This window comes from Nerophis ophidion, linkage group LG05 (assembly GCF_033978795.1).
Source record: "Nerophis ophidion isolate RoL-2023_Sa linkage group LG05, RoL_Noph_v1.0, whole genome shotgun sequence".
In the NCBI taxonomy this organism is placed as follows: Eukaryota; Metazoa; Chordata; class Actinopteri; order Syngnathiformes; family Syngnathidae; genus Nerophis; species Nerophis ophidion.
The window spans coordinates 41747838-41774304 of record NC_084615.1 but is presented as its reverse complement, the minus strand read 5'-3'; the positions used below and the strand labels follow the sequence as shown (position 1 = coordinate 41774304).

At 39.1% G+C, this 26467-nt stretch overlaps 1 protein-coding gene and 1 long non-coding RNA gene across 4 annotated transcripts in view; one reads left to right on the top strand and one right to left on the bottom strand.

Moving 5' to 3' along the window:
- The window catches only part of LOC133553125 (uncharacterized), a 38594-nt gene extending 13359 nt beyond the window's left edge, over nt 1-25235 (top strand). The window contains exons 2-4 of one of the 2 annotated variants that reach the window (XR_009806852.1): nt 10844-10910; nt 11026-11117; nt 25040-25235. This is a non-coding gene — a long non-coding RNA (uncharacterized LOC133553125). Of the gene's footprint in view, nt 1-10735; nt 10911-11025; nt 11118-25039 lie in introns of those variants that run through there. The other variant, XR_009806851.1, reaches the window with a different exon arrangement.
- On the bottom strand, nt 1743-26438 carry clic5b (chloride intracellular channel 5b). Of its 2 annotated transcripts, none has more exons than XM_061900978.1 (6): nt 24495-26438; nt 6555-6664; nt 6355-6480; nt 4336-4442; nt 3899-4080; nt 1743-2210 (listed from the first exon to the last, which is right to left on the bottom strand). In XM_061900978.1, exons 1-6 carry the CDS (start codon nt 25194-25196, stop codon nt 2046-2048), a joined length of 1392 nt encoding a protein of 463 aa, XP_061756962.1. In that variant the 5' UTR covers nt 25197-26438; the 3' UTR covers nt 1743-2045. The 2 variants fall into 2 exon arrangements, with proteins under 2 accessions (XP_061756962.1, XP_061756963.1); XM_061900979.1 differs by lacking the exon at nt 24495-26438 and adding an exon at nt 11185-11485.
- Nucleotides 26439-26467: the final 29 nt, after the last annotated feature.

Sequence of the window (26467 nt, the reverse complement as noted above, 5' to 3'; positions counted from 1 at the left end):
AATATATTGCCCCCTACCTTGAGGCAGAGGTACTTGCTGTCTCAAGACCTATCTTTTCCACGTGGCAACAAGCATGCGCCCCCTCGCACGCACATGCCCAATACACAGTGTGTAGCCGTAGAGGCACCGCCTGTGTCTGCCTCACTTCTCATCTGCTGCATTGTTTTGATCAGGAAAGATGGAATTTTGGCGATTTTGACCATGATAATTATAAAAAATATACAGGAACCACACCAAAATCACATAGAAAGCATAAACCAAAAAAGAAATATTAAAACTTATTTTATTTTATTACTTTGTTTTGGAACATCTCATGGTTAAGCCACCTGGTAGCAGGTGAGGCTCTGACTCACTTGCCTCCCCTGACAGCACGTCACTGCTATTAAAATATATCTTATGTGAAACTCTAACATCACTCAAGTATTAAATGGCACAAAAACACATCAAATTAAATTGTTTCAATCCCTTAAGTCATCTAGCAGCTATAAAATTATAAAATGATGTTGCTGAATAAACAATACGTCTTATAATTTTTATTTCTCACCGTCCAAATATGTTGATGGAGGATTTTCTGTCACTCCTTTCTCACAACCGTGTGTGGAACTGCATCAGTTTGTGCTTCCTTTTTTAAACGTGCAAAATGAAATGCAAAATAATGCTCCCAAAATGGTAATGAGTGTTGATAAATCACATTGTGCGCGCTGTTATATTGTTGCATTTTCTCCTCCCAGTATTGTGGGTGTATTTATGATCAGCACATATTTTGCATATTAAATTAGGACAGAGATGCAAAATGAATTGCTCGTCTTATTCTGCTCAGTTAACATGTGCACTCCACTTTATACACGCGTTTTAGTACACACAAATCTTTTAGTAACTTAGGCACTTGGTTTGGCTATTCTAAGACACCCTTAGATGCAGTATTTCATCTCCCCTGCAGGTGATGCCATCAACCCAATTTCTATTTACCGTATTTTCTGGACTATTGAGCGCAGCAGGATATAAAGAATAACATGTTTTCCAAATATTAGCCGTACTGCACTATACGCCGCATATATATTAGTTGTGAAGTGAGTTATTTTGACAATAAGATTTTACTATACATACCTTAATTATATCCAAACAATTTCTGTAATGTGGCAGTAAAACGGCTGATCAAACAAAACTGAAGTCATCCTCATGGACCAACTATCTGCGGGGGCTAACTTTATGATCAGCTAAAAAGACCGAATAAGTCCATGGCGAAGTTTTGAGGAGTTTAGAAAATTAAAACGATACAAAAATAATATCATAGTAAGTTAATAATGCTAATAAAGACAATCGTAATTGTGTTATCATGTAATGCTAACAATGCTAGCTTCATTACATTCTTATTATACTTACAAATAGGGATGAAAACACTCCTACAGACACCACACATGGGATGATGAGTAAGTAGAAATAGTTTTAGTTACAGCATATTGTCAAACTTTCAGACGTTGCTTGGAGTGATTAATGGAGAATCCATACGATCTTTGTCCTAACTCTTAACCCTCCTCTGAACACTAACAAAGAACCCTGAGCAATAGTCCTAACTCTTGTCCTAAACCAAACCCCTAACTGGAAATACCAACCCCTGATCTCTCATCTCTAATCCTACCAACCAACCCTAGACTAATCAGTAACCCTTAGCAATAATTATAAACTTTGAAGGCCTGACATCAAGCACTTCTGGGTTTTCAATCAGAGCTGAAGAGAGGGAGTGAGGAAACAAAACGAGTAAAGTTTAATGAGCATGAAGAGGAGGAGCATGTTGAAGTTTGAGTGTGTCAGACAAAGATCAATAATAAACAGTGGAGTCAGACTAGACTAGTGGGCGTAAGGATAAATAAAGCTGACCACCTTGACACCACTGTGAGTCAACGCTTTACAACACGCATGAAAGGCAGCTTTGTGTCGGGATAGAAAATAAATACCAAAGATGATGTGTCTCATGTGGACACCCTTGGACATAAACTCTGCCATGGGGACACACTCGTGGAAAAGAATTGGGACCAGGTTGTTATCTACTTGGCAAGCCTTTTAGCCACGTCTTTGTACGCCATCTCGATCTCTGAGTCAGCCGCGCATGTGTTGGTGAACTCGTCGCGCGCCGCCGCATTCTTCAGGTACCGCCAGATGCCCGTCATGTCCAAGGAAATGTCGTAGTTGCGGTACTTCTTAGCCACCACCTGGAAGACAACACACATGGGTTTGATTGGTTGATTGAAACTTTTATTAGTAGATTGCACAGTACAGTACATATTCCGTACAATTGACCACTAAATGGTAACACCCGAATACGTTTTTCAACTTGTTTAAGTCGGAGTCCACGTTATGAATTCATGGTAAAGGCTCTGAAGTGAAGTGATAGCCAAGTATGTCACTTTTGAGCTAAACAAGAAACCCTGGTTGGTAACATTGGCAGAGATCAAGAAATGGACGGTTTTCATAAATACTTAAGTCAGTGTTCAACAAATGTAATGTACGTTTTAGCATCAAGAGGTATTTTGCGTTTAAAGTCAATTAGGACTTCGATGAAGTCAACATCCATCCATACATTTTCTACCGATTGTCCCTTTTGGGGTCAGGGGGGTGCTGCAGCCTATCTCAGCTGCATTCGGGCAGAAGGTGGAGTACACCCTGGACAAGTCGCCACCTCATCACAGGGCCAACACGGATAGACAGACAACATTCACACTCACATTCACACACTAGGGCCAATTTAGTGTTGCCAATCAACCTATCCCCAGGTGCACGTCTTTGGCGGTGGGAGGATCAATATGAAGCATGTTTTTGTTACAGTCATTGAACAAACCCATCTTACGTTTTTTTTTTTTTTTTTACATCAAAGACAGCTCTGTGTTTACGACAATTCTAATGTGCGTTTTGGTAAGCGTCCAAGAAAATGTTTAAATAACTGGACAATTTTGGGGAGTCGGTGCTTTACAAAGAAGATTAAATCTTGTGATTTTCAAAGCTCAGGAGTTGCGGGTCTCCAACTAACACTGACGTGGACGATTTAGTGTTTTCAACAAAACTAACATTTGCGTTTTTGTGAAAACTCCACAGATCGTCTTTGACATACCTAAATTGATTTTTCTTATTTAAAACACGTCTTAAACAACGACTGAGTTTTGGATTAACCTAACGGAAACACTTTCGTAAACATCACAGATTTTTTAAACCTACTTTTTTCTTCAACATCTGAAACAACTCGGCTCTCAATAACGCTAACACAATTTAGTTTTGTAAAAGTGTTGATGATTCAGTTGTACTTATAATCAAGGTGCTTGTTATAGTTCTCTGTTCATGCTCAGTGGCCTTGTGCTAAGAGTGGCCACTCTGAGATTGGTAGGTCGTAAGTTCAAACCTCGGCTGAGTCATTCCAAAGACTAGAACAATTAAACCCATTCCCTCCCTGCTTGGTAACTCAGCATCAAGGGTTGGAATTGGGGGTTAAATCACCAAATGATTCCTGAGCGCGGCCACCGCTGCCGCTCACTGCTCCCCTCACCTCCCACGGGGTGAACAAGGGAATAGATCAAATGCAGAGGGTAATTTCACAATGTGAGTATCAGTGGTACTTTAACTTGTAACTTAACATGTGTAACCATTTTTAGTCTTCAATAAATATAATATTTTGGGTTTTTTTTGCTCTGGGGTAATTTAGTTTGATTAGGTCCATAATTGGCAAACACTGTGGATACTTTTAAATCTTCAAAAAAATCTAACACATGCACAAACTTTATGAATGTATTTTTGTCCAATTTAAGGACAATTTTGCTTTTGTCAACATTGACAACATGACATATTGTAGAACTGTAATTGTAACGGACACCAAATGTTGATTTTTCCAAGGTTTCAACAAGCTTTCTACCTTGACTATGTGCAGTTTAGGCAGCAGGTTGCAGTCTGCCAGGGTCAGCTCATTCCCGTCCAGGAAGCTTCGCCTGGAGGGCTTCTCCTCCTCCCTGCTGTCTGCGTCGATCTCGTCAGGCAGGGGGCTGTTCAGGTAGTCTTCCAGCTTCCTCAGGGCCCTCGTTAAACCTTTCTCCAGTGCTGGGAAGGGAAAATATGCATATACAAGCTTGCTGGCACAGCCATGAGAGGAAAGACGTCCACTAGATGGCAGCAAAACAACTAGAGCCAGGCAAATACTTGCGTCTGCTGCCCTCTAGCGAGAAGTATTGGCATTTCAGTCTTCACTGTTTTCACATTTGTGTTGGCGTTACTTGTATTTTGAATATTTATTTCATTTTAGAGCTTTTTAATGAGCACATGACACTTGGAAGTGTTAAAAAGAAATAGCCTCACCATCGTTGGCCTCCACTTTGGTGTTCTTGATGAAGGCCGAGAACTTGGCGAATATGTCATTACCGGCCGTGTTGGACTCTCTTTGCTTGGCCGCCAGTTTGGGATACCTGACAGCAGGCAGGACTCAGTCACACATCTGGATCACATCAAGCTAAGAAACCAGAGCACGTTACACGCCCAACTAGTGCTTGCCCCTGTTACTGGTGGCCATTTATTATAACGGTGGGTGGAAAGAAGGATGTATTCAATCTGACGGTTTTACTCTGTAAGTCTTCATTGAGCCCAGTCTGGCTAATGTTCATATGACCAACGCATAAAACAATCCCGGCTTTAAAAAATAAAAAAATACACAAGATTGGTATCCGTTAATATTATAATCAAAATCAAAATTATATTAATAATAATAATAATAATAATAATGTTGATAATTAAAAATGATCAAGTAAATTTTTTTCCAAAAGTACTATTATATAATGTATTCCATATTTGTACACTTTTTCCAAATGTATTTTCATTGATTATTGTAATTATTAGAAAAAGTGCTTGATGAACATTTTATTTCTTTTTTAATTTATAAAGTATAAAATACACTTTATTGGTAAAAGTATTTGGCCACCTGCCTTGACTCACATATGAACTTGAAGAGCCTTCCCATTCCTAACCCATTGGGTTCAATATGATGTCGGTCAACCTTTTGTAGCTATTACAGCTTCAACGCTTCTGGTAAGGCTGTCCACAAAGTTGCGAAGTGTGTTTAAAGGAATTCTCGAACATTCTTCCAAAGGCGCATTGGTGAGGTCACACATCTTGTTGGTTACCTATTCTTGTTGGTCAAGAAGCCCTGGTTCTCGGTCTCCATTATAATTAATTCCAAAGGTGTTCTGTCGGGTTCAGGTCAGGACTCTGTGCAGGCCAGTCAAGTTCATCCACACCAGATTCAATCATCCATGTCTTTATGGACCTTGCTTTGTGCACTGGTGCACAGTCATGTTGGAAGAGGAAGGGGGCCCGCTCCAAACTGTTCCCACAAGGTTGGGAGCATGGAATTGTCCAACATTTTTTGGTATCCTGGAGCATTCAGAGTTCCTTTCACTGGAACAAAGGGGCTAAGCCCAACTCCTGAAAAACAACCCCACACCAAAATTCTTCCTCCACCAAATTTCACACTCGGCACCACGCAGCCCGAAAAGTACCGTTTTCCTGGCAACCTCCAAACCCAGACTCATCCATCAGATTGCCAAATAAAAATGCGTGGTTCATTATTCCAGAGAAGGCGTCCCCACTGCTCTAGAGTTCAGTGGCGACGTGCTTTGTACCACTGCATCCGACGCTTTGCATTGAACTTGGTCATGTATGACTTAGATGCAGCTGCTCGGCCATGGAAACCCATTCCATGAAGCTCTTGCGTACTGTAGGTGGGCTAATTGGAAGGTCACATGCCTGTGCAGTAAGTCGGCGACCTCTTTGCATTATGCACTTCAGCATCCGCTGACCGTTCTCTGTCAGTTTACGTGGCCTACGACATTGTGGCTGAGTTGCTGTTGTTCCCAAACTCTTCACTTTTCTTGAAATAAAGCCGACAGTTGACTTTGGAATATTTTGGAGCGAGGAAATTTCACGACTGGATTTGTTGCACAGGTGACATCCTATGACATTTCCACGTGGGAAATCACTCAGAGCGGACCATTCTTTCAAAAATGTTTGTAGAAACAGTTTGATTTTATAAACATGTGGCCTGGCCAAGTGATCAGGACACCTGATTGTCATCATTTGGATTAATGGCCTAATACTTTTGGCCTTATAGTGTATTTGTTGTAATATTTTCACACATAGTATTAAAATAATATTACATTATGTAGTACACAATATTCTAACTGTATAATTGTGGGCTTGTCGGGGTCATTAATATGACTGAACTGCATCCGCTAAGTAAGGAAGCTGTCAGTATGAATCCTGAGCCTAACGGATGTCGTGGGATGGTGTACCTAATGAAGTGACCACACGGGTTGTATTACTTACTTGGGGGGTGCTAGCATCTCCTCCAGGAACTCCTCGATCTTGTTGATGTCTGTCTTGACCTCTCCGTTGTAGGTAAGGAATGGCGGGTGCGTGCCGGGGGCCAGGTTGTTCAGATCTGCTGGCTTCCTGCAGGACAGGCGGGTAAAAAAGACAGACTTAAGGAAAAAGGAGAAGAACTGTGATGGTGGTTGCTGGCGGACCTCTTAAGGTCCACGGTGGTGACGTTGAAGACGACTCCTTTGAGCCAGAGGATCATGAAGAGACGCTGCGAGAAAGGACAGTTGCCAATGCTCTCACCATCGATGCCCGCCTGCACACAAGCAGAAGTTTTCATCAAACATGCAGTACTCATGTACTTATTGAACTATAGTTACTGCTCTTCTCTAACCTGAAGAACAATATGTCATTGATTAGAAACGTGTTTGTTTTAGTCAACCCAAGTGTTCAAAAGTTATAATTCAGAGCTTCCAAGAATGGTAGCTTTATGTCATTGCAGGAACCCTACGGATTTTGACTGCCCCAGGTAGCTTTGTTCAAAGGTCAGATTCCTGCGAGTCTTTTTCTTTCTTACTCGCAGTCTTTAAAGGACAAGGCTTTTGTTAGAACAAAAATGATGTTGATTTTGATGCTTCGGCAAGCTGTGTTCAAATATAAAATTCCTGAAAACTTTTTTTCTTTGTCAACACTCGTTATTTTGCTTCAAGAACAATAAGTGTATTCCAGAGTAAGAAACCTTTTTGATTTTGATGGCTCGAGGTAGCTGGGTTTAAAGGACAAATTGCTACCTCTGTCAGCGCTACACCATAGTCCAACTTCCAAGAATGATAGGGTTCTGTCAGTGTACAAACATTATTGATTACGATTGCCCCAGGAAGCTCTGTGTTCAAAGATCAGATTCCTGGGATTCTTTTTCTTTATTGACGCTCATTCTGAATCTTTCATGAACAATGGGTTTCTGGCAAAGCAAGAACCTGATTGATTTTGAATGCTTGAGTTAGCTATAGCTTCAAAAAAGGGATTGCTATCTCTGCCAAGACGACAATATTGTTAAACCTCCATGAATGATGGGTTCCTGTCAGAACGAGAACCCTGTTCATTTTTACTGTTTGTGTTAGCTTTGTTCAAAGGTCAGATTACTACCTTTACCCCATGACGGTATTGTTGAAGAGTGATGGGTTTCTGTCAGGGGAAGAACCCTGTTGACGTTGACTGCTCCAGGTATATGCTGGGTTCAAAAGTAACATTTCTGTTAACATTCATTCATATATTTTCAAAAATATAAGTATCTGTCAGAGAGAGGAACTCTGTTGATGTTGAATGCTTGAGCTGAGTTCAAATGTCAGATTTCTGCCCACTCTGCAGTATTGTTAAATGTTCAAGAACATTAGGTTCAGTGTGACAAAGCAAAATTGAAAGTGATTTTGAATTATATGCAATCTAATATGTTGAGATCAAAGATCAGATTAGTTGACAAAACCAAAAAATCATGATCAATACTTTGTTGGATTGGATAGGCTAATAACAATACTGTTAGGTCAGCTTGGGTGAAATTCCCTTTACTTTTTATTAGTCAGACTTGATTGCACATATTCTTAAGCCTTCAAAGTTTTGGTGTGTGATTGGATAAAATCAGAACAAAATCTCTAAAAAGAAGAAAAAAATTCAATCAGTACTCAACAAACACATTTCAACACTTCCTTTGTGGTCGGATAGCTTAATGACAAACCAAAAGTCCTATTGATTTTGAGTTTTTTGAAGACTTTTTAGGTTCGCTGATTACTAATTTTATAAGTAAAATGTCTGCCAAATGCACACATTTCCAATAGTTTTAGACATGAGAAGAGCAGATCAGAGCAAGAACCCATTAGATTTTGAAAGACTTCCAGGCACATATACTTTGTGGATGCAATTGAAACCGCCATGCTTTCAGGCGTTTTGACATTACGCTTGGGCAAGTACACTTGTGATTTTAAATGATAGGTGGTCGACACTGCGGATGTCAATCACTTCCTGTCGATGTTCCGTTTGTGCTGGCATGAGATGTGCTCATGTTTCATTGCTAACTGACAACTGACCCCCCTGCTGAATTATACATGATGACATCATCCCCTGACCAACATGCGTGCACACGCACGCACGCACACACACACACACACACACACACACACATACACACGCACACACGCACGTACACACACAAACACAAACATGCACGCACACACACACACACACACACACATTCTTCTATTTGTTACCCTCTTGAGACCTCCGAAAAATACCTACTTCTTTAGCAACACCCGTTCTAGATGTATAAAGATATGTATTTACAACATTAATAATGTATACATATTATGCAAATATAAAAAAGGTAGGCTTTTTTGTTTGTAATTGATTTTTAATCTTCATTATTTACTTCAAGTTATTACAGTATGTCTCTATATACATATTTATTTATTTTTTTTAATTAATTTTGACCAAGGGGGGTGTATTTAAACTTCTTACACACACTTGGTACTAATGTTGCCCAGAGGGGCAGCATTTTAAATTTTTACACACACTTGTTATTTCGTATGTTGACCAAAAGGGGAAGCACTTTTAAAACCGACACCGATATATTATCATTCCTTTTTGGGACCACCCTAATTTTGATAGGGGTGCAAATGAGATTACAATTTTTTTTTTTAATTTTGGGGAATTTGCTTAAGGCCGATGACAATCAAGTCACGGACCACAGATGGCCCCTGTGCCGCACTTTGGGCAACCCAGCTGTGGAAGCTAACTGTTAATGGCCACTATAGTCTTAGTATTGTAGGGTATTTGTTCATCCCATGGTCACATATGGGACCCAGGTTGTCTTACAGTGGGGCAAAAAAGTATTTAGTCAGCCACCGATTGTGCAAGTTCTCCCACTTAAAATGATGACAGAGGTCTGTAATTTTCATCATAGGTACACTTCAACTGTGAGAGACAGAATGTGAAAAAAAAAATCCAGGAATTTAAATTGTAGGAATTTTAAAGAATTTAGTTGTAAATTATGGTGGAAAATAAGTATTTGGTCAACCATTCAAAGCTCTTACTGATGGAAGGAGGTTTTGGCTCAAAATCTCATGAAACATGGCCCCATTCATTCTTTCCTTAACACGGATCAATCGTCATGTCCCCTTAGCAGAAAAACAGCCCCGAAGCATGATGTTTCCACCCCCATGCTTCACAGTAGGTAAGGTGTTCTTAGGATGCAACTCATTATTCTTCTTCCTCCAAACACGAGGGGTTGAGTTTATACCAAAATGGATACACGGATGATACAGCAGTGGATTGGGAGAATTTCATGTGGTCAGATGAAACCAAAATATAACTTTTTGGTATAAACTCAACTCATCATGTTTGGAGGAAGAATACTGAGTTGCATCCCAAGAACACCATATCTACTATGAAGCATGGGGGTGGAAACATCATGCTTTGGGGCTGTTTTTCTGCTAAGGGGACAGGAGGATTGATCCGTGTTAAGGAAAGAATGAATGGGGCCATGTATCGTGAGATTTTTTTGAGCCAAAGCCTCCTTCCATCAGTAAGAGCTTTGAATGGTTGACCAAATACTTATTTTCCACCATAGTTTACAAATAAATTATTTAAAATTCCTAAAATGTGAATTCCGGGATTTTTTTTTCACATTCTGTCTCTCACAGTTGAAGTGTACCTATGATGAAAAGTACAGACCTCTGTCATCATTTTAAGTGGGAGAATTTGCACAATCGGTGACTGACTAAATATTTTTTTGCTCCAGTGTAGGTCAGCACCAGAAGTGGTAAGATCAGCTGCTCACCTGGCGGGGTTTTTTCATGGATGAATAGGGAAGTCGTCCTTTAGTCTTGTTTTATCATGTATTGCTGCTTTTGCACCTGTCAATGTTTACTTTTGTATGCACATTAAATCAACAAAAAAATCCTGACTTTGAAACAACGTTCACGGACTCTCTATTAGAAGCAACGGTTTTCCGTAGTGGGGTCACAATTTCAGTCCTAACTTGTTCACCGCTCCTCATATGGAAGGTGCTTTTCCCTGTTGATGTCTCAAGAAGGGTAGAAATACACAAACACCCCCACACAAACACACACACGTAAACACACTGCCAGCAAACACCAGAATGCTGTTAAAACACGCCAAGTCAGCTGTGTGCGTGCACTGCCATGCCTGTGTCATTGTTACAACACAACAACACAATACATCCCCAGCCAATCAACATCTAGAACAGCAACACAAGCAAAGTGGGCCTGCTGACCCGCTGCAGGAAGGTCACATGACACATCACATGTACTTTATGTCCAATAATGACTAAAGTCAGTCTAATAGATGACAATGCTTTTTTTGCGGAATAAACACAACTAGAATGTGTTTCCTGTTTTATCAAAGCACTTCCTGTTGCAACAAGACCTGCTTGTATCAAGTAGTTAATTGTCACCTGGTGTGTCTTTTTGTGTTTCCTGTCAAGCGAGCATCATGCACTACATTGGACACATGTTTGTTTTGGAGTCAGACCTATCTAGACCACACTGACGGTAAGAAGTGTATGAAAATAGTTAAACATTTCAATTAGCACGCCGTGCAGCATTCCCAGTAGACTGTCTTCTCTTAGGCTAATTGCTTAATTTTTTTCCATCCCACCTGCCTCAGGTACCCTGTGGTGTCCCGGGGGTGGCGAGTAGAACAAACACACCAAGGAGCCGCACCAGCGCCGCCATCGCTGTGCTCTGTACCGTATGAAGGTAAGGTTACCTATGCTATTTTGTTTCGTGGACTTTCCATCACATAACACCAGTCGTTTAGTCTTACCTTCACAAAAAGTTCAATATCAGGCTCTCTGTCCACACCTGACATTTCTTCTTTCATTGCAAGAACAAATGGTCCGGTGCAGCCTACATCCTACATCAAAACTACTACACACATTAAAAAAAAACAAAAAAAAAACAAGTGTAGTCTCTGTGATCCCGAAAGTTGTCCGTAAGAGTTATGTGATGCTGAGAGGTCACACAGGTGGCAGCTCAGAGGTCAGATTTGTAGAAACAGATGGAAGAGCAAGAAAAGATCTCACTGACACTGGAACAGGTGTCAGCCGGGACCACAGTGATGGATTGTAGGGGGCGGAGCCTCATCACTAACACCACACCTCCTCCTCCATCACCTACTAATACAACACTAACAACACTGCAGTAGTACATGGAGCACACCCTGGTAAAAATAGCTGGTATTTATTTATACAAAAATTAGATCAACAGAAGTATGAATATGAAAACCATTTAAGAACAATGTACCAAAAAATAAATGGAAATTTGAATAAGATAATTTAAAACATTCTATAAAAAACAGTAAAGTGTTCTAAAATGTAGCAAGCAAAAAAATATTTACAAACAACTAAGTAAATTAAAACGTATAATCTTTATGATTGATTATGATTTTATAATTTTATCATATAAACATTTGCCTAACATGAATATGTATAAACTTTTTTTTAAAGAATTGAAAATGGTTAACTTGACATGTTTATATTTGGTAAGTAAATATATACGTATAAATAGACTGTTTAAAAATATTAGGAATAACCTTGTTATAAAATATATACACACATTAAAAATTATTTAAAAACATTAGGAAACAACCTTTTTTTTTTTAACAAAACTATAAGTCGACATCTACACAAACTAAAAACAATGGTAATAATATTAACAAATGAACTTTTGTGTAAAAAAGGAAAAACATACCAAAAATATATATATTATGAGAACATATTTACTTGAAAAATAAATTCAATTATTCATACACCAAAAAAAGTTTCAAACCGTTAGAAAAATACTTTTTTTGTGTAAAATTAATATTAATTTAAACACACCAAAAATGTGTTGAAAAAAACATTGTGAAATAACCTATTGTGTAAATATAATGTATAATTATATACTCACTAAAAAGACAATTTCAAACATTAACAAACAACATGTACTGTGGGTCCTTGACTGTTAGCAGGTTTCTTTCCTCAGCTTTAAATGTAAATAAGGTTGTTACTGCTGGTCACTTGAATGGAAAGTTGTTTGACGGAGAAAAAGTGCTGCGCCTACAAATCCAGCAGAGGGCGCTGTACCACAAATCAAATCACAACATTTTCTAGCAGGAAGATGTTTTAGTTTTGTTGTTTTTGACCTGTTCTGTTCAGTAACATGGAGAAATGTTATTATTGACCCTAGACTAATCTCCAACAAAATTCCGTTGACATGTATGACTTGTGTTGTTATGACAATGACAAAGAAATTGATTGATTGATTGGTCTCTACTGTGCAGATTTGCTTTACAAAAGGAAAGTGTAACAGGAAGATGTTTTGACAAGATGCATACTATTCCTCTTCTGTGTAAAAGTTTATTTAAAATGCATTTGATAGCTGAGTTATATTTCGTATTAAAAAGAGACATTTTAACTTTATTTTTGAACTCACTTACATAAAAAAAAACATATAAGAAAGTACGCCACAGCGTCAATTCCTTTCCTTTGGCAATCACTATTACTTCAGAATCAAAATAGATGTTCACATTGTACATATATTATTGGTGCACTATTGACATGTGATGCACCAAAAATTCAGCCGCCAAAAAAGTAATAGCTCACAGAAACCGGATATTTCGGTGATGAACTATCCACTTCCACTGATTCTTTTTCCCGCGCACACGAATGACGTCGCTCCCCCAAAGATGACGAAAAAGTCGCATTCAGGTCACATTTCTGTGTGGACTGTGGTCACATTTTAAAAGATCAGATTCCAATCATATTCAGGCTATCTCCTGGTGAAGCCTGAATCTGATACGAAAATATCAGGTTTGAAGCAGTTTGGAGTGTTTAAAAGAATCAGATTTTAAATAGCTCTGATTTGAGCCACATTGGCCCGCAATGTAAACATAGACCAGCAAAAAAAAAATCAAACCTGTTTCACATGAGGGCAAAAAAAAAAAAATACGTATCTCCACGATATGAACCTGCTTGGTGCCTATAAAATATGCAGAAACTCTCATTTGACTTTTGACCTTGTCTCTTGTATTCTGAAACTGTTGTATGTGTACTACTAGTGGTACCCTGGCTCCGTCTAGTGCAGGGGTGTCAAACTCATTTTAGATCGGGGCCACGTGGAGAAAAATCTACTCCCAAGTGGGGCGGATTGGTAAAATCCCTGCACGATAACTTAAAAATAAAGTTCCCTTCAGATTGTTTTCTGTTTTTGAAAATAGAAGAAGCACATTCTGAAAATGTACAAATCCTAATGGTGTTGTTTTTTTACACTTACATGTTGTGGTTAATAGTATTCTATCTTTATTGCCGCAGTGTGAGAGTGGCCGTGCGCAACCCGAGGGTCACTGGTTCAAATCCCACCTAGAACCAACCTCGTCACGTCCGTTGTGTCCTGAGCAAGACACTTCACCCTTGCTCCTGATGGGTGCTGGTTGGCGCCTTGCATGGCAGCTCCCTCCATCAGTGTGTGAATGTGTGTGTGAATGGGTAAATGTGGAAGTAGTGTCAAAGCGCTTTGAGTACCTTGAAGGTAGAAAAGCGCTATACAAGTACAACCCATTTGTCGTTATTTATATTTTCTGAATGAATGATGTGAAAATGTTCATCAGTCAACTCAATGGTGTTCATTTTCAATCTATCAAGATAAAAAAATATCAAAATCAAATTACAGTATGCCATGTATGTAGTTTGATCATTTTCTTCGATTGATATACTAACATCATGTGGTTTATTTTGTACATGTGTACCATCATCTACAGCAGGGGTCGCCAACCTTTACCACTCACAGAGCCATTTTGACCCGTTTAACAAAATAAAGAAAACTATGGGAGCCACAAGACTCTTTTGAAATTTAAAATGAAATAATGCGGCGTACAAACTTTTGTTTTACTTTGTGCTATGTATTAACCAAGGGTCTCAGACACGCGGCCTGCACCTTAATATCCATCCATTTTCTACCGCTTATTCCCTTTTGGGGTTGCGGGGGGCGCTCGCGCCAATCTCAGCTACAATCGGGTGGAAGGCGGGGTACACCCTGGACAAGTCGCCACCTCATCACAGGGCCAACACAGATAGACAGACAACATTCACACTCACATTCACACACTAGGGACCATTTAGTGTTGCCAATCAACCTATCCCCAGGTGCATGTCTTTAGAAGTGGGAGGAAGCCGGAGTACCCGGAGGGAACCCACACAAGGCATACTTACTCAACAGCCATACAGGTTACACTGAGGGTTGTGATATAAACAACTTTAACACTCTTACTAATTTGCGCCACCCTGTGAACCCACACCAAACAAGAATGACTAACACATTTCGGGAGAACATCCGCACTGTAACACAAATACCCAAAATCCCATGCATCCCTGACTATTCCAGGCTCCATTATACACCTAGCACAAAACCCCGGCCCCCCCAACCCCGCCCACCTCAACCGACGCACAGAGGGGGGGTGTATAATGGAGCCCGGAAGAGTCAGCGATGCATGGGATTCTGGGTATTTGTTATGTTAAGTTTATATGTGTTACAGTGCGGATGTTCTCCCGAAATGTGTTTGTCATTCTTGCTTGGTGTGGGTTCACAGTGTGGCGCATATTAGTAAGAGTGCTAAAGTTGTTTATATCACAACCTTCAGTGTAATCTGTATGGCTGTCGAACAACTATGCCTTGCAGTAGCTTGTGCGTTGAGTCAACAGCCGCAAACTAGATGTGGCCGGCCGGCACTCAGATAGCATAGTATTAAAGCGGACGCTATGACATGGTCGAGAGGACGTTTAAGGGATTGCTATCACGGCATGGCCTCAATATTGTTGGCTGGGTGAAAATCTCAGAATGTTATCCTGGGGAGATTTCTGGGAGAGGCAATGACATTTGGAAAACCTCCAGGTAAAATGGGGGGGTCGGCAAGTAGGCAGCTGAGCCACATCAGAGTGATCCAAGAGCCGCATGCGGCTCTGGAGCAGTGGGTTGCGGACCCCTGATCTGTAGAGATACAAAGAATTGCTATTGCAACATCCAGTAGACACATGTAGAAGAGCTGTTTCTTTCATTCAAAAAATTCAGGTTAATTTATATACTTAGCAAACTCATCCCGCGGGCCGGATAAAACCTGTTCGCGGGCCGTACGTTTGACACCCCTGGTCTAGTGGTATGCCAAATAATCACTTGATTAAAGTGCAATGTTTTATTTTCATCTGTAAACACAGTGTTACTGTTCAAACTGTGTGTAATGTTACAGTAGTAATACATACCTAGGCTACTATATTTTAATGTTGGTCATTATGGTGATACTTGGAGAGTGTGTGTATGTGTATGTGTGTGTGTGTGTGTGTGTGTGTGTGTGTGTATGTGTGTGTGTGTGTGTGTGTGTGCGTGCGTGCATGCGTGCGTGCATGCGTGTGTATATATGTTGTTATGATCCGTTGTGTGGATCATATTCTGTTTGGGTTTTTCGGGTCACTTGTGTTTTCTGCTTGTGTTGGACTCCGTTTAGTTCCTGTTTATGCACCTCTGAGTTTGTTTTTTTCTGTTGCCATGACTGCAGATTGCGCTCAGCTGCGTCTGGTTAGTGTTCGAGACACTTACCTGTTTTCGGGGCACCAACCAGAGGGCTATTTAGTCTTTGTCCTGTCCTCACTCGGTCTTGCTTCCTAATTTGCTTTATGCTACAGTTGACAATGTTTAATTCCTGCTTTATACCTGCTAGTTTCGATGCTAGGCTATTTTGCTAGCTCACACGCTAGCCCATTTTGGTTTGTTGCCTTAAGTGCTATAAGCACGTTTTTCTTTGTTTTGTCTGATTTATTACTGAATAAATCATTTTCCTACCCGCACGCTGTGTCCGAAGCCCGTCTGCATTTCTGGGAGAACAAGCCCCGCATCACCATGCGCCCGGGTCGTAACATATGTGTCTATATGTTTTGCATGTGTATATATATATATATATATATATATATATATATATATGTATATATATATTTGTAAATACATATAAATGTGTGTAAAAATTTGTGTGTATATATATGTATATATGTATATGTGTGTGTGTGTGTGTATGTATACAGTATGTATGTATGTGTGTGTGTGTAAATGTGTCTATATGTTTTGCGTGTGTATATATGCATTTATATATATGAATATTTATGTATATATGAATATGTATATATACGTGTGTGTATGTATATACAGATGTATATATGTGGGTATATTTGTGTGTGTGTGTGTGTATATATATATATATATATATATATATATATATATATGTGTGTATATATATATTTATATATGCGTGTATATGTGTGTGTGTGTGTGTGTATATATATATAAATGTGTAAATATGTATATACACAAACACACATATATATATGTGTGTGTGTGTGTTTATATATGTGTGTATATAGATCACCATCAGAGGTTTGAGGAAAGAACACTTTGAGACAAAAGCAGTTAAAATCAGTGACTTGTTGAGCTAATCATTCACTGATGTGTCAAACAGTAACACTGTGACTGGGAATTTGCCTCAATCAAAGTACAAAAAACACAATGTTAAAAACTGGAATCCAACATTTATTTTCAAAATAGCAGCACAACTCCATTAGCCACATTACTTTTTGTAGGTGTTTGTCTACACCAGGGGTGTCCAAACTTTTTCCACAGAGGGCCGCACACGGAAAATTCAAGCATGCGGGGGCCATTTTTATATTTTTCATTTCCAAACCATAACAAAGAATAGGTATATTTTTTAATCCTTAGGGCTCCTGTGGAGCAGAGAGGGTCTCAGTCACTAAAATGTTAAAAATAAGTCAAATTATTATTATTATTTCTTATTTAATGCTTACAGTAAATCTCAATATCAACTTGAGGTTGATAAAAAGTAAAACAAATAAGGTTTTATGCCTCTTCTGTCAAAGACAACTTTGTTTTTTATAGTAAAACTGAAATATGCAGTATTTAGACAGCTAGATAGATAGTACTTTATTGATTCTTTCAGGAGAGTTCCTTTATTTATCAACTAAAGCCCTCAAAGATCAATAATGCAGGACACCATTGATTGTAATTATTTAATATTTTTGAGTAATCACAGTGAAAAGTTAAATAGAATCCTACTAAATACAAACCCCGTTTCCATATTGATTGATTGATTGATTGATACTTTTATTAGTAGATTGCACAGTTCAGTACATATTCCGTACAATTGACCACTAAATGGTCGAATAAGTTTTTCAACTTGTTTAAGTCGGGGTCCACGTTAATCAATTCATATGAGTTGGGAAATTGTGTTAGATGTAAATATAAACGGAATACAATGATTTGCAAATCCTTTTCAACCCATATTCAATTGAATGCACTACAAAGACAAGATATTTGATGTTCAAACTCATAAACTTTATTTTTTTTTGCAAATAATAATTAACTTAGAATTTCATGGTTGCAACACGTGCCAAAGTAGTTGGGAAAGGACATGTTCACCATTGTGTTACATCACCTTTTCTTTTAACAACACTCAATAAACGTTTGGGAACTGAGGAAACTAATTGTTGAAGCTTTGAAAGTGGAATTATTTACCATTCCTGTTTTATGTAGAGATTCAGTCGTTCAACAGTCGTATTTTACGATTCATAATGCGCCACATATTTTCGATGGGAGACAGGTCTGGACTGCAGGCGAGCCAGGAAAGTACCTGCACTCTTTTTTTACGAAGCCACGCTGTTGTAACACTTGTCTTGCTGAAATAAGCAGGGGCGTCCATGATAACGTCGCTTGGATGACAACATATGTTGTTCCAAAACCTATATGGACCTTTCAGCATTAATGGTGCCTTCACAGATGTGTAAGTTACCCATGCCTTCGGCACTAATGCACCCCCATACCATCACAGATGCTGGCTTTTGAACTTTGCGCCTATAACAATCCGAATGGTTATTTTCCTCTTTGTTCTGGTGGACACCACGTCCTCTGTTTCCAAATATAATTTGAAATGTGGACTTGTCAGACCACAGAACACCTTTCCACTTTGCATCAGTCCATCTTAGATGAGCCCGGGCCCGGCCAAGCCGGCGGCGTTTCAGGATATTGTTGATAAATGGGTTTGGTTTTGCAGAGTAGAGTTTTGACTTGCACTTACAGATGTAGCGACCAACTGTAGTTACTGACAGTGGTTTTATGAAGTGTTCCTGAGCCCATGTGGTGATATCCCTTACACACTGTCGGTTTTTGATGCAGTACCGCCTGAGGGGTCAAAAGCCCGTAATATCATCGCTTACGTGCAGTGATTTCTCCAGATTCTCTGAACTTTTTGATGATTTTACGGACCGTAGATGGTAAAATCCCTCAATTCTTTGCAATTGCTCATTGAGAAATGCTGCTCTAAAACTGTCGACAATTTGCTTACAAAGTGGTGACCCTCGCCCCATACTTTTTTGGGAATTACTTATCATTTCATGGAAGCTGCTTTTATACCCAATCATGGCACTCACCAGTTCCCAATTAGCCTGCACACCTGTGGGATGTTCCAAATAAGTGTTTGATGAGTATTCATCAACTTTATCAGTATTTATTGCCACCTTTCCCAACTTCTTTGTCACGTGTTGCTGCCATCAAATTCTAAAGTTAATGATTATTTGCAAAAAGAAAACTGTTTATCAGTTTAAACATCAAATATGTTGTCTTAGTAGCATATTCAACTGAATGTGGGTTGAAAATGATTTGCATTGTATTTCGTTTATATTTACATATAACACAATTTCTCAAGTCATATGGAAACAGGGTTTGTATAATTGAGATCCGAAAGGTTCACCTCTCATAAAGTGATACATTTCTATTATTTATATTTTTTTACTTTTAACACTTACATTTCAAGATCAACTTCCGATATATCTGTCGATTTTAAGTTTGAACTAATATTTTGTTTGTTTTATGCCCTTTTGTCAAAACTTTGATGTTTTTATATGGCAACCACACAACATATGCAACATTTTTTCCACATAAAACATTTTAAAGTGATAATTTTTAAGTAGTAATTCATTATAACATAGATTTTTTTGTCCTTTTTTTTTTTGAGCAATGGAAAAAAAAAAGAAAATAAAGACAAAACTGAAAAAAACCTGCCTGCATGGCAGCTTTGTGTCAACATTGCCACTTTTTCCTCATTAGATTTCACCTCATTCCACTTTTTTTAAATGTTTTTTATTATTTGCAATACTATCAATTTTGCAATTTTTGCAGAATGTGTGGCGGGCCGGTAAACGATTAGCTGCGGGCCGAAAATGGCCCCCGGGCCGCACTTTGGACACCCCTGTTTTCCAACCTTATAACTTTGGCCCTCAGTTTTAAAGGGTGAAAAATAGGATGAAGAGTACAACTCCAAAGATTGGGCCTTAATCACATTCACTGCCTATTTTGTACTACAAAACACATAGACAAGGTGCACAGATTGAAGGCGTTCAATAATTCTTTAATGGAGGTGTTAAAAAATGACTGAGGGTGTGTTGCAGTGACCTATGCTCGGCGTTTATCAACAGCGTGATATAACCTAAGAAGATAACGTATCAGCGCACGTCCTTGCTCGCTGTGTCATAAATACATGAAACATCCTGAATCATCTCTGGACAGAATTCCCCACAAACATTCAGTAATTGTAACTGTACTCTCAGCATTGCCTAGACAGCAATGACCCCTCCACACACACACACACACACACACGGAATAGAGATGTGCTCATGTATGGCCGCCACAAGTCACACGACACCGGTTAATCATTTTAACCAGCTTCAGATAAAAGTCACCCACTTTCCTTCATTAATGTGCTATAGAGGTTATTTGTGGAGATTTATCCAGCCACCAGCTGCAAATCACCAACTTATTAGAGACAGCTCCCATATATAACACCTGATGTCACGTTGCAAACTACAAGGTGGCGGGTATCCAGTTATACTCCTCTACTTATTAAAGTATGTATTTAAGGTATTGTTTAGCATGCATCCTGCACTTATTTATTTATCAATGTACAATGTAAATCCTTTATTACTGAATCAACTTTCTACAAACTGAATGTTCTTTAATTTTACATGTTATCCTTTTTCGTATTTGAATGGTGACTTGGTAACATGTTAACACAGGAAGTAAACGAACGACCAGTAGTTGCTGACCTGGACAGAATAAAAATAAATAAATAAATAAAAATAAAATAGAAAAAAGCTCTGCTTCTTTTTCAAACATGTTGAATTGAGGAATGGACTTCAGAGAAACTAGTAAAAAGGTAAAACAATACCAATACCAATAACTCAAAATAACAAAAGTAACTTTGTGACGTCAAGTGGGTTACATTGTGGCCGTCTACATTTCTATTCATGCACAAAGCTCGATCAAATTACGCATTTACTGGCCCACCTGAACTGGTTCCCGGTGCACTTAAAGTGGAACTTTTTGGGGAATTTTGCCTATCATTCACAATTCCTACATAAGACAAAAAAATATGTTTTTTTCTTCGTCTTATGCAGTCTTAAGTCATAAAATAAGACCAATACGAGGTGACTAACAATTCACCCAAGTGGAGTACACTATTGTGCCCATAAAGGCCTCAAAAAGTGATCCAAAAACCACCAACAATACACCACTCGTGACCTGAATATTAACCAAGTATTAGGAATATCGTTGTTATAGGCACTAACACAGAAACACTATATTTATGATCACAGAGAGATAACTAGCTTATGGAGCTGTTGACACACTGAGCCTGTGAGCTTATATATCATCCCTCTCACTTGTATAGTTGAAGGTAGTGGCCATAAACCGAAAATTTGATCAACTTTGACATCCATCTTAGACCCGGAGATGGTGAGAAAGACACAAAAAGACGCTTGATTGCGACACCTTTTTATTATCCCTTTACAACCTGTGTAAGTATTATAATAAATGTTTTATCTAAACGGGAATATAAGAACATTCCCAGCATGCCAGTGAGAGCAGGTGCATGGCCAGAGACAAGAACGAACTTAATCAACTGATTAAGAGCTGACTCCGTCCTAGGCTGCCCACTAGACAGCAAGAAGGTGGCTGACAGGAAGATTTTGACATCCATTATGTCCAATCTTTTTCACCCCATGCACGACACTATGGGGGCCCCTAGTGAAAGTAGTACCACAGCCGCAGGTCCTTTGTCCCCGCAGCCCTAAGAATATTGTATGTGATCACTGTGAGCTTTTTTTGTGCAATACGGGTGTTAAGATAGTGTTTTTTGTTTTTATTTTATCTATACATTGTGCAATATGTATTATTAAACATTTTTTAGTTTTCATTACATTTTCTTCTGTTACTGTACATAAAACACATGTTAGTTCCCCAATGTAGGATGATCTTTCTGTCCATTTAATTATTTCTGTGTAGCTGACTGGCTTGACAAAAGAAACACAACTCTCTGTTTCCTGATAGACCTCCATTTTATTTATTGATTGAACAACTAATTTAACAACACAATAACAGTACCCACTTGACATCAATTCCAGACAGTCACCTGGAAGGGGAGTCCCTTCTCAAGGTTTCTTCTTTTTCCCCATCTGGGTTTTTGTTTTTGTTTTTCCTTGCCCGGATTTGGGTTCAGATCGGGGGATGTCATTGTGAGTTTGTGAAGCCCTTTGAGGCATTCGTGATTAAGGTCTATACAAATACAGTTTGATTGATTGATACCCCATATTAGGGTTGTACTGTATATCGGTGTTACTATAGTTCTGCGATACTAATGAATCAGATTCGGTACTGTACCGCTTCTGAAAAGTACCGGTACGCATCAGAACATCTTCTTTCGTTTTGTAAAAATGTATAATATGTTTATAAACTCAGGAAATATGTCCCTGGAGACATCAGGACTTTGAAAATGACCAATGTATGATACAACTTGGTATCAAATTGATACCCACATTTGTGGTATCATCCAGAACTAATGTAAAGTATGAAACAACAGAAGAATAAGTTATTACATTTTAACAAAAGTGTAGACATAACATGTTAAAAGATAAAAGTAAGCAGAAATTAACAATAAATGAACAAGTAGATTAATAATTCATTTTCTACCGCGTGTCCTTGATGATGTTGACAAAATAATAGAATGGAAAATGACACAACATGTTACAGTCATGACGGGGCGGGGGGTTCGCAGCTTACTGCGAGGATTGTTCTCCCAGGACGCAAACTGACTTTTCCACACAGGGGTAGTCGGTCAGAACATTATTTAATTATCTACACTCAAAAAGTGAAAACAAAAGGGCGCACAAGGCAAAGGCTCTACTTAGCATAGGATACAAAAACTAACACTGAGACAGGACTATGGACAAGAAACAAAACTTGCCAACTGTGGCATGAATAAACAAAACTTACTTGGTAAGGTAACAAAACTTACGTGGGCACGGATTGAATCTAACAATAGAGAGCATGAATCTATGGCATGAAAACTAGCAATGGGTCGTCATGGTAACTAAACAAGCGAGCGTAAACAGGAACTAAGAGTCCAAACTACAGAAAATAACAAAAACATAATCCAGACCACTGAACATGACAGTAACTGCATATGTCAGCAGGTAAATTAGGAGCCTTTGTTTGACAAGTTGTCTTGTATGTCCACTATTTTATCTAAGGACAAACTTGCAATAAAAAAAAAACATATGTTCGATGTACCGTAAGATTTTTTGTTAAAATAAAGCCAATAATAAATTTTTTTGTTGCCCTTCCTTTATTTAGAAAAGTACAGAAAAAAGTTGGTACCGGTAACAAAATATTGGTATCGGGACAACACAACTCCATATAGAAAATTTAAAACCACAGGTGTTTAAAGGCCTACTGAAACCCACTACTACCGACCACACAGTCTAATAGTTTATATACCAATGATGAAATATTAACGTTGCAACACGGCCTTTTTAGTTTAGTAAATTGCAATTTTAAATTTCCCGGGAGTTTCTTGTTGAAAACGTCGCGGAATGATGACGTGTGCGCGTGACGTCACGGACTGTTAGGAAATATTAGCGCTGCGCACACACACAGCTAAAAGTCGTCTGCTTTAACCGCATAAATACACAGTATTTTGGAGATCTGTGTTGCTGAATATTTTGCAATTTGTTCAATTAATAATGGAGAAGTCAAAGTAGAAAGATGGAGCTGGGAAGCTTTAGCCTTTAGCCACACAAACACACGGGGATTTCTTGTTTAAAATTCCCGGAGGTGAAGCTTTCCTATGGATCAGAGCGGTCAAGCGAACATGGATCTTGACCAAATGTCAACCAGCAGTTTTCGGTGAGAAAATTGTGGTAAAAAGTCGCCACTTACCGGAGATCAGCTGAGCTTGTGCAATCCATACACTGGCCTCAAGACACCCGTGGGTAAACCCCTCCGACTATCAGGTACTATTAAACTCACTAAAACACTAGCAACACAATAGAAAGATAAGGGATTTCCCAGAATTATCCTAGTAAATGTGTCTAAAAACATCTGAATCCGTCCCAATGCAACCGCGTTTTTTTTTTAAACTTGATTTTTTTTTTTTTTCTAATCCGTCGCTATCAATATCCTCAAACACAAATTTTTCATCCTCGCTCAAATTAATGGGGAAATTGTCGTTTTCTTGGTCCGAATAGCTCTTTTTGTTGGAGGCTCCCATTAAAAACAATGTGAGGATGTGAGGAGCCCTCAACGGGTGACGTCATCGTCTGCGACTTCCGGTAAACGCAGGGCTTTTCTATTAGCGACTAAAATTAGCGAACTTTATCGTCAATGTTCTCTACTAAATACTTTCAGCAAAAATATTGCAATATCGCGAAATGATCAAGTATGACACATAGAATGGACCTGCTATCCCTGTTTGAATAAGAAAATCTAATTTCAGTAGGCCTTTAATCTTATGTACAAAATATAGATAAAACAATTGCAGGCTGCTGATATTTATCGGCCAGTCAATTGGATTGTCAATTGCATTTTAGCATCAAGCTGGATTTCAAGATCAACCCTACATCTAATGAGGACCAGGATTCATCATCACTGGTGTGGCTACCAAGAAATCTTGTTCAAAATGGGTTAAAAATCTGATGAACTTTGACTCTCTCCTACCTTGACAAAGAGCGAGATCTCCGGATGTGCAGGTTCAGCCGGAGCGACGCTGCTCTCGTCCAGGCTGACGTTCTCTAGAGTCTTCAGGCTGTAGTCCACAGACTCCTCCGCCTTGGTGTCCGAGTGCTTGTAGGCCATCAGCATCCCGTCCTCGGCGTTGTCCTCCTTAGGAGAGGCGGAGGAGGCAGAAGATGCAGAGGAGCGTCTGGACCCGCCATTCATCTCCTCTAGTTTGGCCTCCTCATGGTGAACAACATCTGGCTCCTTGGGAGAATCCTCCACTTTCACCACTGCCTTCTTCTCTTCTTCGTCATGGCTGCTAGATGAAGAAGAAGAAGAGGACGAAGAGCGGCTCCGAGCTTTCCCGTCCTTAGTGTCCATGTAGTCTGGTGAGGCGTGCTCTTCCTTGGCCGAGACGTGGACCTGCACCTGGCTAATCTCTGACCTCTGGTTTTCAGAACCCGAGCTGTCCGATCGATCACGTCGCTCTATTTTGTCATCAGCTGAGACATCCATGTTGGATTGAATGCTGCGTCTGCTTTCAGGGACAAGGAGTGGAGAAGAAAGTGGTGTTGCATGGACTGAAGGTCTGTACGGGAACATTCCAGAGACACCTCCCAAAAGACCTTTGAGCCGGTGACTTAACTGATGATTTACCACCAACAACCTGCAGCACCATTTTGAAAGTAGATGACGCAACATACTGAATCCAAAATAAAAAAATGTTCACTCGCTGTAAAATGTCCAACTTCTTCTTTGCCCATTCACTCACAGGCCACTATATTGGCTTGAAAATCCAAAATATTCCTTTCCAAAGACAATAAAATAATGGATAAAATGTATATAGAACTTTTCTAGAAACTCAAAGCTCTTCACCGAAAACTGAGAACTGATCCTTCAGTCACTCCACATTCACACAATGGTGGTGGTAAGCTGAATTTGTAGCCACAGTAGAATGACGTAGGCCAACTTAAACCACTGTTTTTAAACAGAAATGAGAATATTATCTTTGTAAAGGCAAATGTGATGATCTCATCGGTTGTGTTATTTGTTAAAGAATTTCATATGTTTGAGGTTTGAGGCAACAGCTTTCGTAGCCAGTCAGCACACAGTGCAGAGTAGCAGACTCGCCGAGCTCGTTTAGCACAAAGTCAGCAGTCATCGCTTCAATTCCACAGTTTGGGGAGTATATGCCAGTTAATATGTTATTTTATGTAAAATTTGTTCACTTCAAATTTCACTGAATACACATTTTTAAGAGTTAAAAATGATCACAATGCTAATTTATGTGAGCCTGTCAATGGGATTGTCCATTATATGTTAGCATCAAGCTACCCGCACAAGTGCCAACTTTTTTATTGTTTCCAATGCTTATTTCAGTTTACAAAATTTAACATGCTTCTTACATGTCTTTGCCCCTCATGTGTACAGGACAACCCCTCCCTGTAGGCAGATAACACGCTGTGCAAAGGGCCCTGGATTTGTGTGGGGTCCCAATTTGCGTAAAGAATTGCATGTAAAATGTCACTAGGAATGGGAAGTGATAAGATTTTTCTGGTTCCACGTTGGATTCCGCCTAACGTTTCGGTTCCTTAACGGTTTTCTTATTGATTTTATTTTGGGGGAAAAAAAATGAATTAGCCTCCATTATGTTGAGTTCAGAGGTAACATGACCTTTCAAAGCCACATACATAGCATGGAAGGAAAAAAAGGTAATTTTAAAAAAATAAATGTATTCTTCAGTAGAATTTAACAAAAAAAAATGTGGAAATTACACATGACTAACATTTAGTGAAATGTGATTTTAACTCTTACATGCAAAGTGAGATATGGCAAGCCTTTATTGGTTATGATTTTAATGATTGTAGCTTATTGTTTATTAAAATATTGAATTGAAAACCGAAGCGATTCGAATCGTGTGGTGCCTGAACATTTTACAGCCCCAGCAATCAACAGTGATAAACAAGAGACAA

What these genes read in the sequence shown, in the direction of transcription:
- clic5b (XM_061900978.1), bottom strand. Translation starts at nt 25,196, where the DNA reads ATGTTGCGTCATCTACTTTCAAAATGGTGCTGCAGGTTGTTGGTGGTA. An exon ending in GAGATGCTAGCACCCCCCAA is followed by an intron (nt 4,443 to 6,354) that starts GTAAGTAATACA and finishes GCCTGCTGTCAG; the next exon opens with GTATCCCAAACTGGCGGCCA. An exon ending in CAAAGTGGAGGCCAACGATG is followed by an intron (nt 4,081 to 4,335) that starts GTGAGGCTATTT and finishes TTCCCTTCCCAG; the next exon opens with CACTGGAGAAAGGTTTAACG.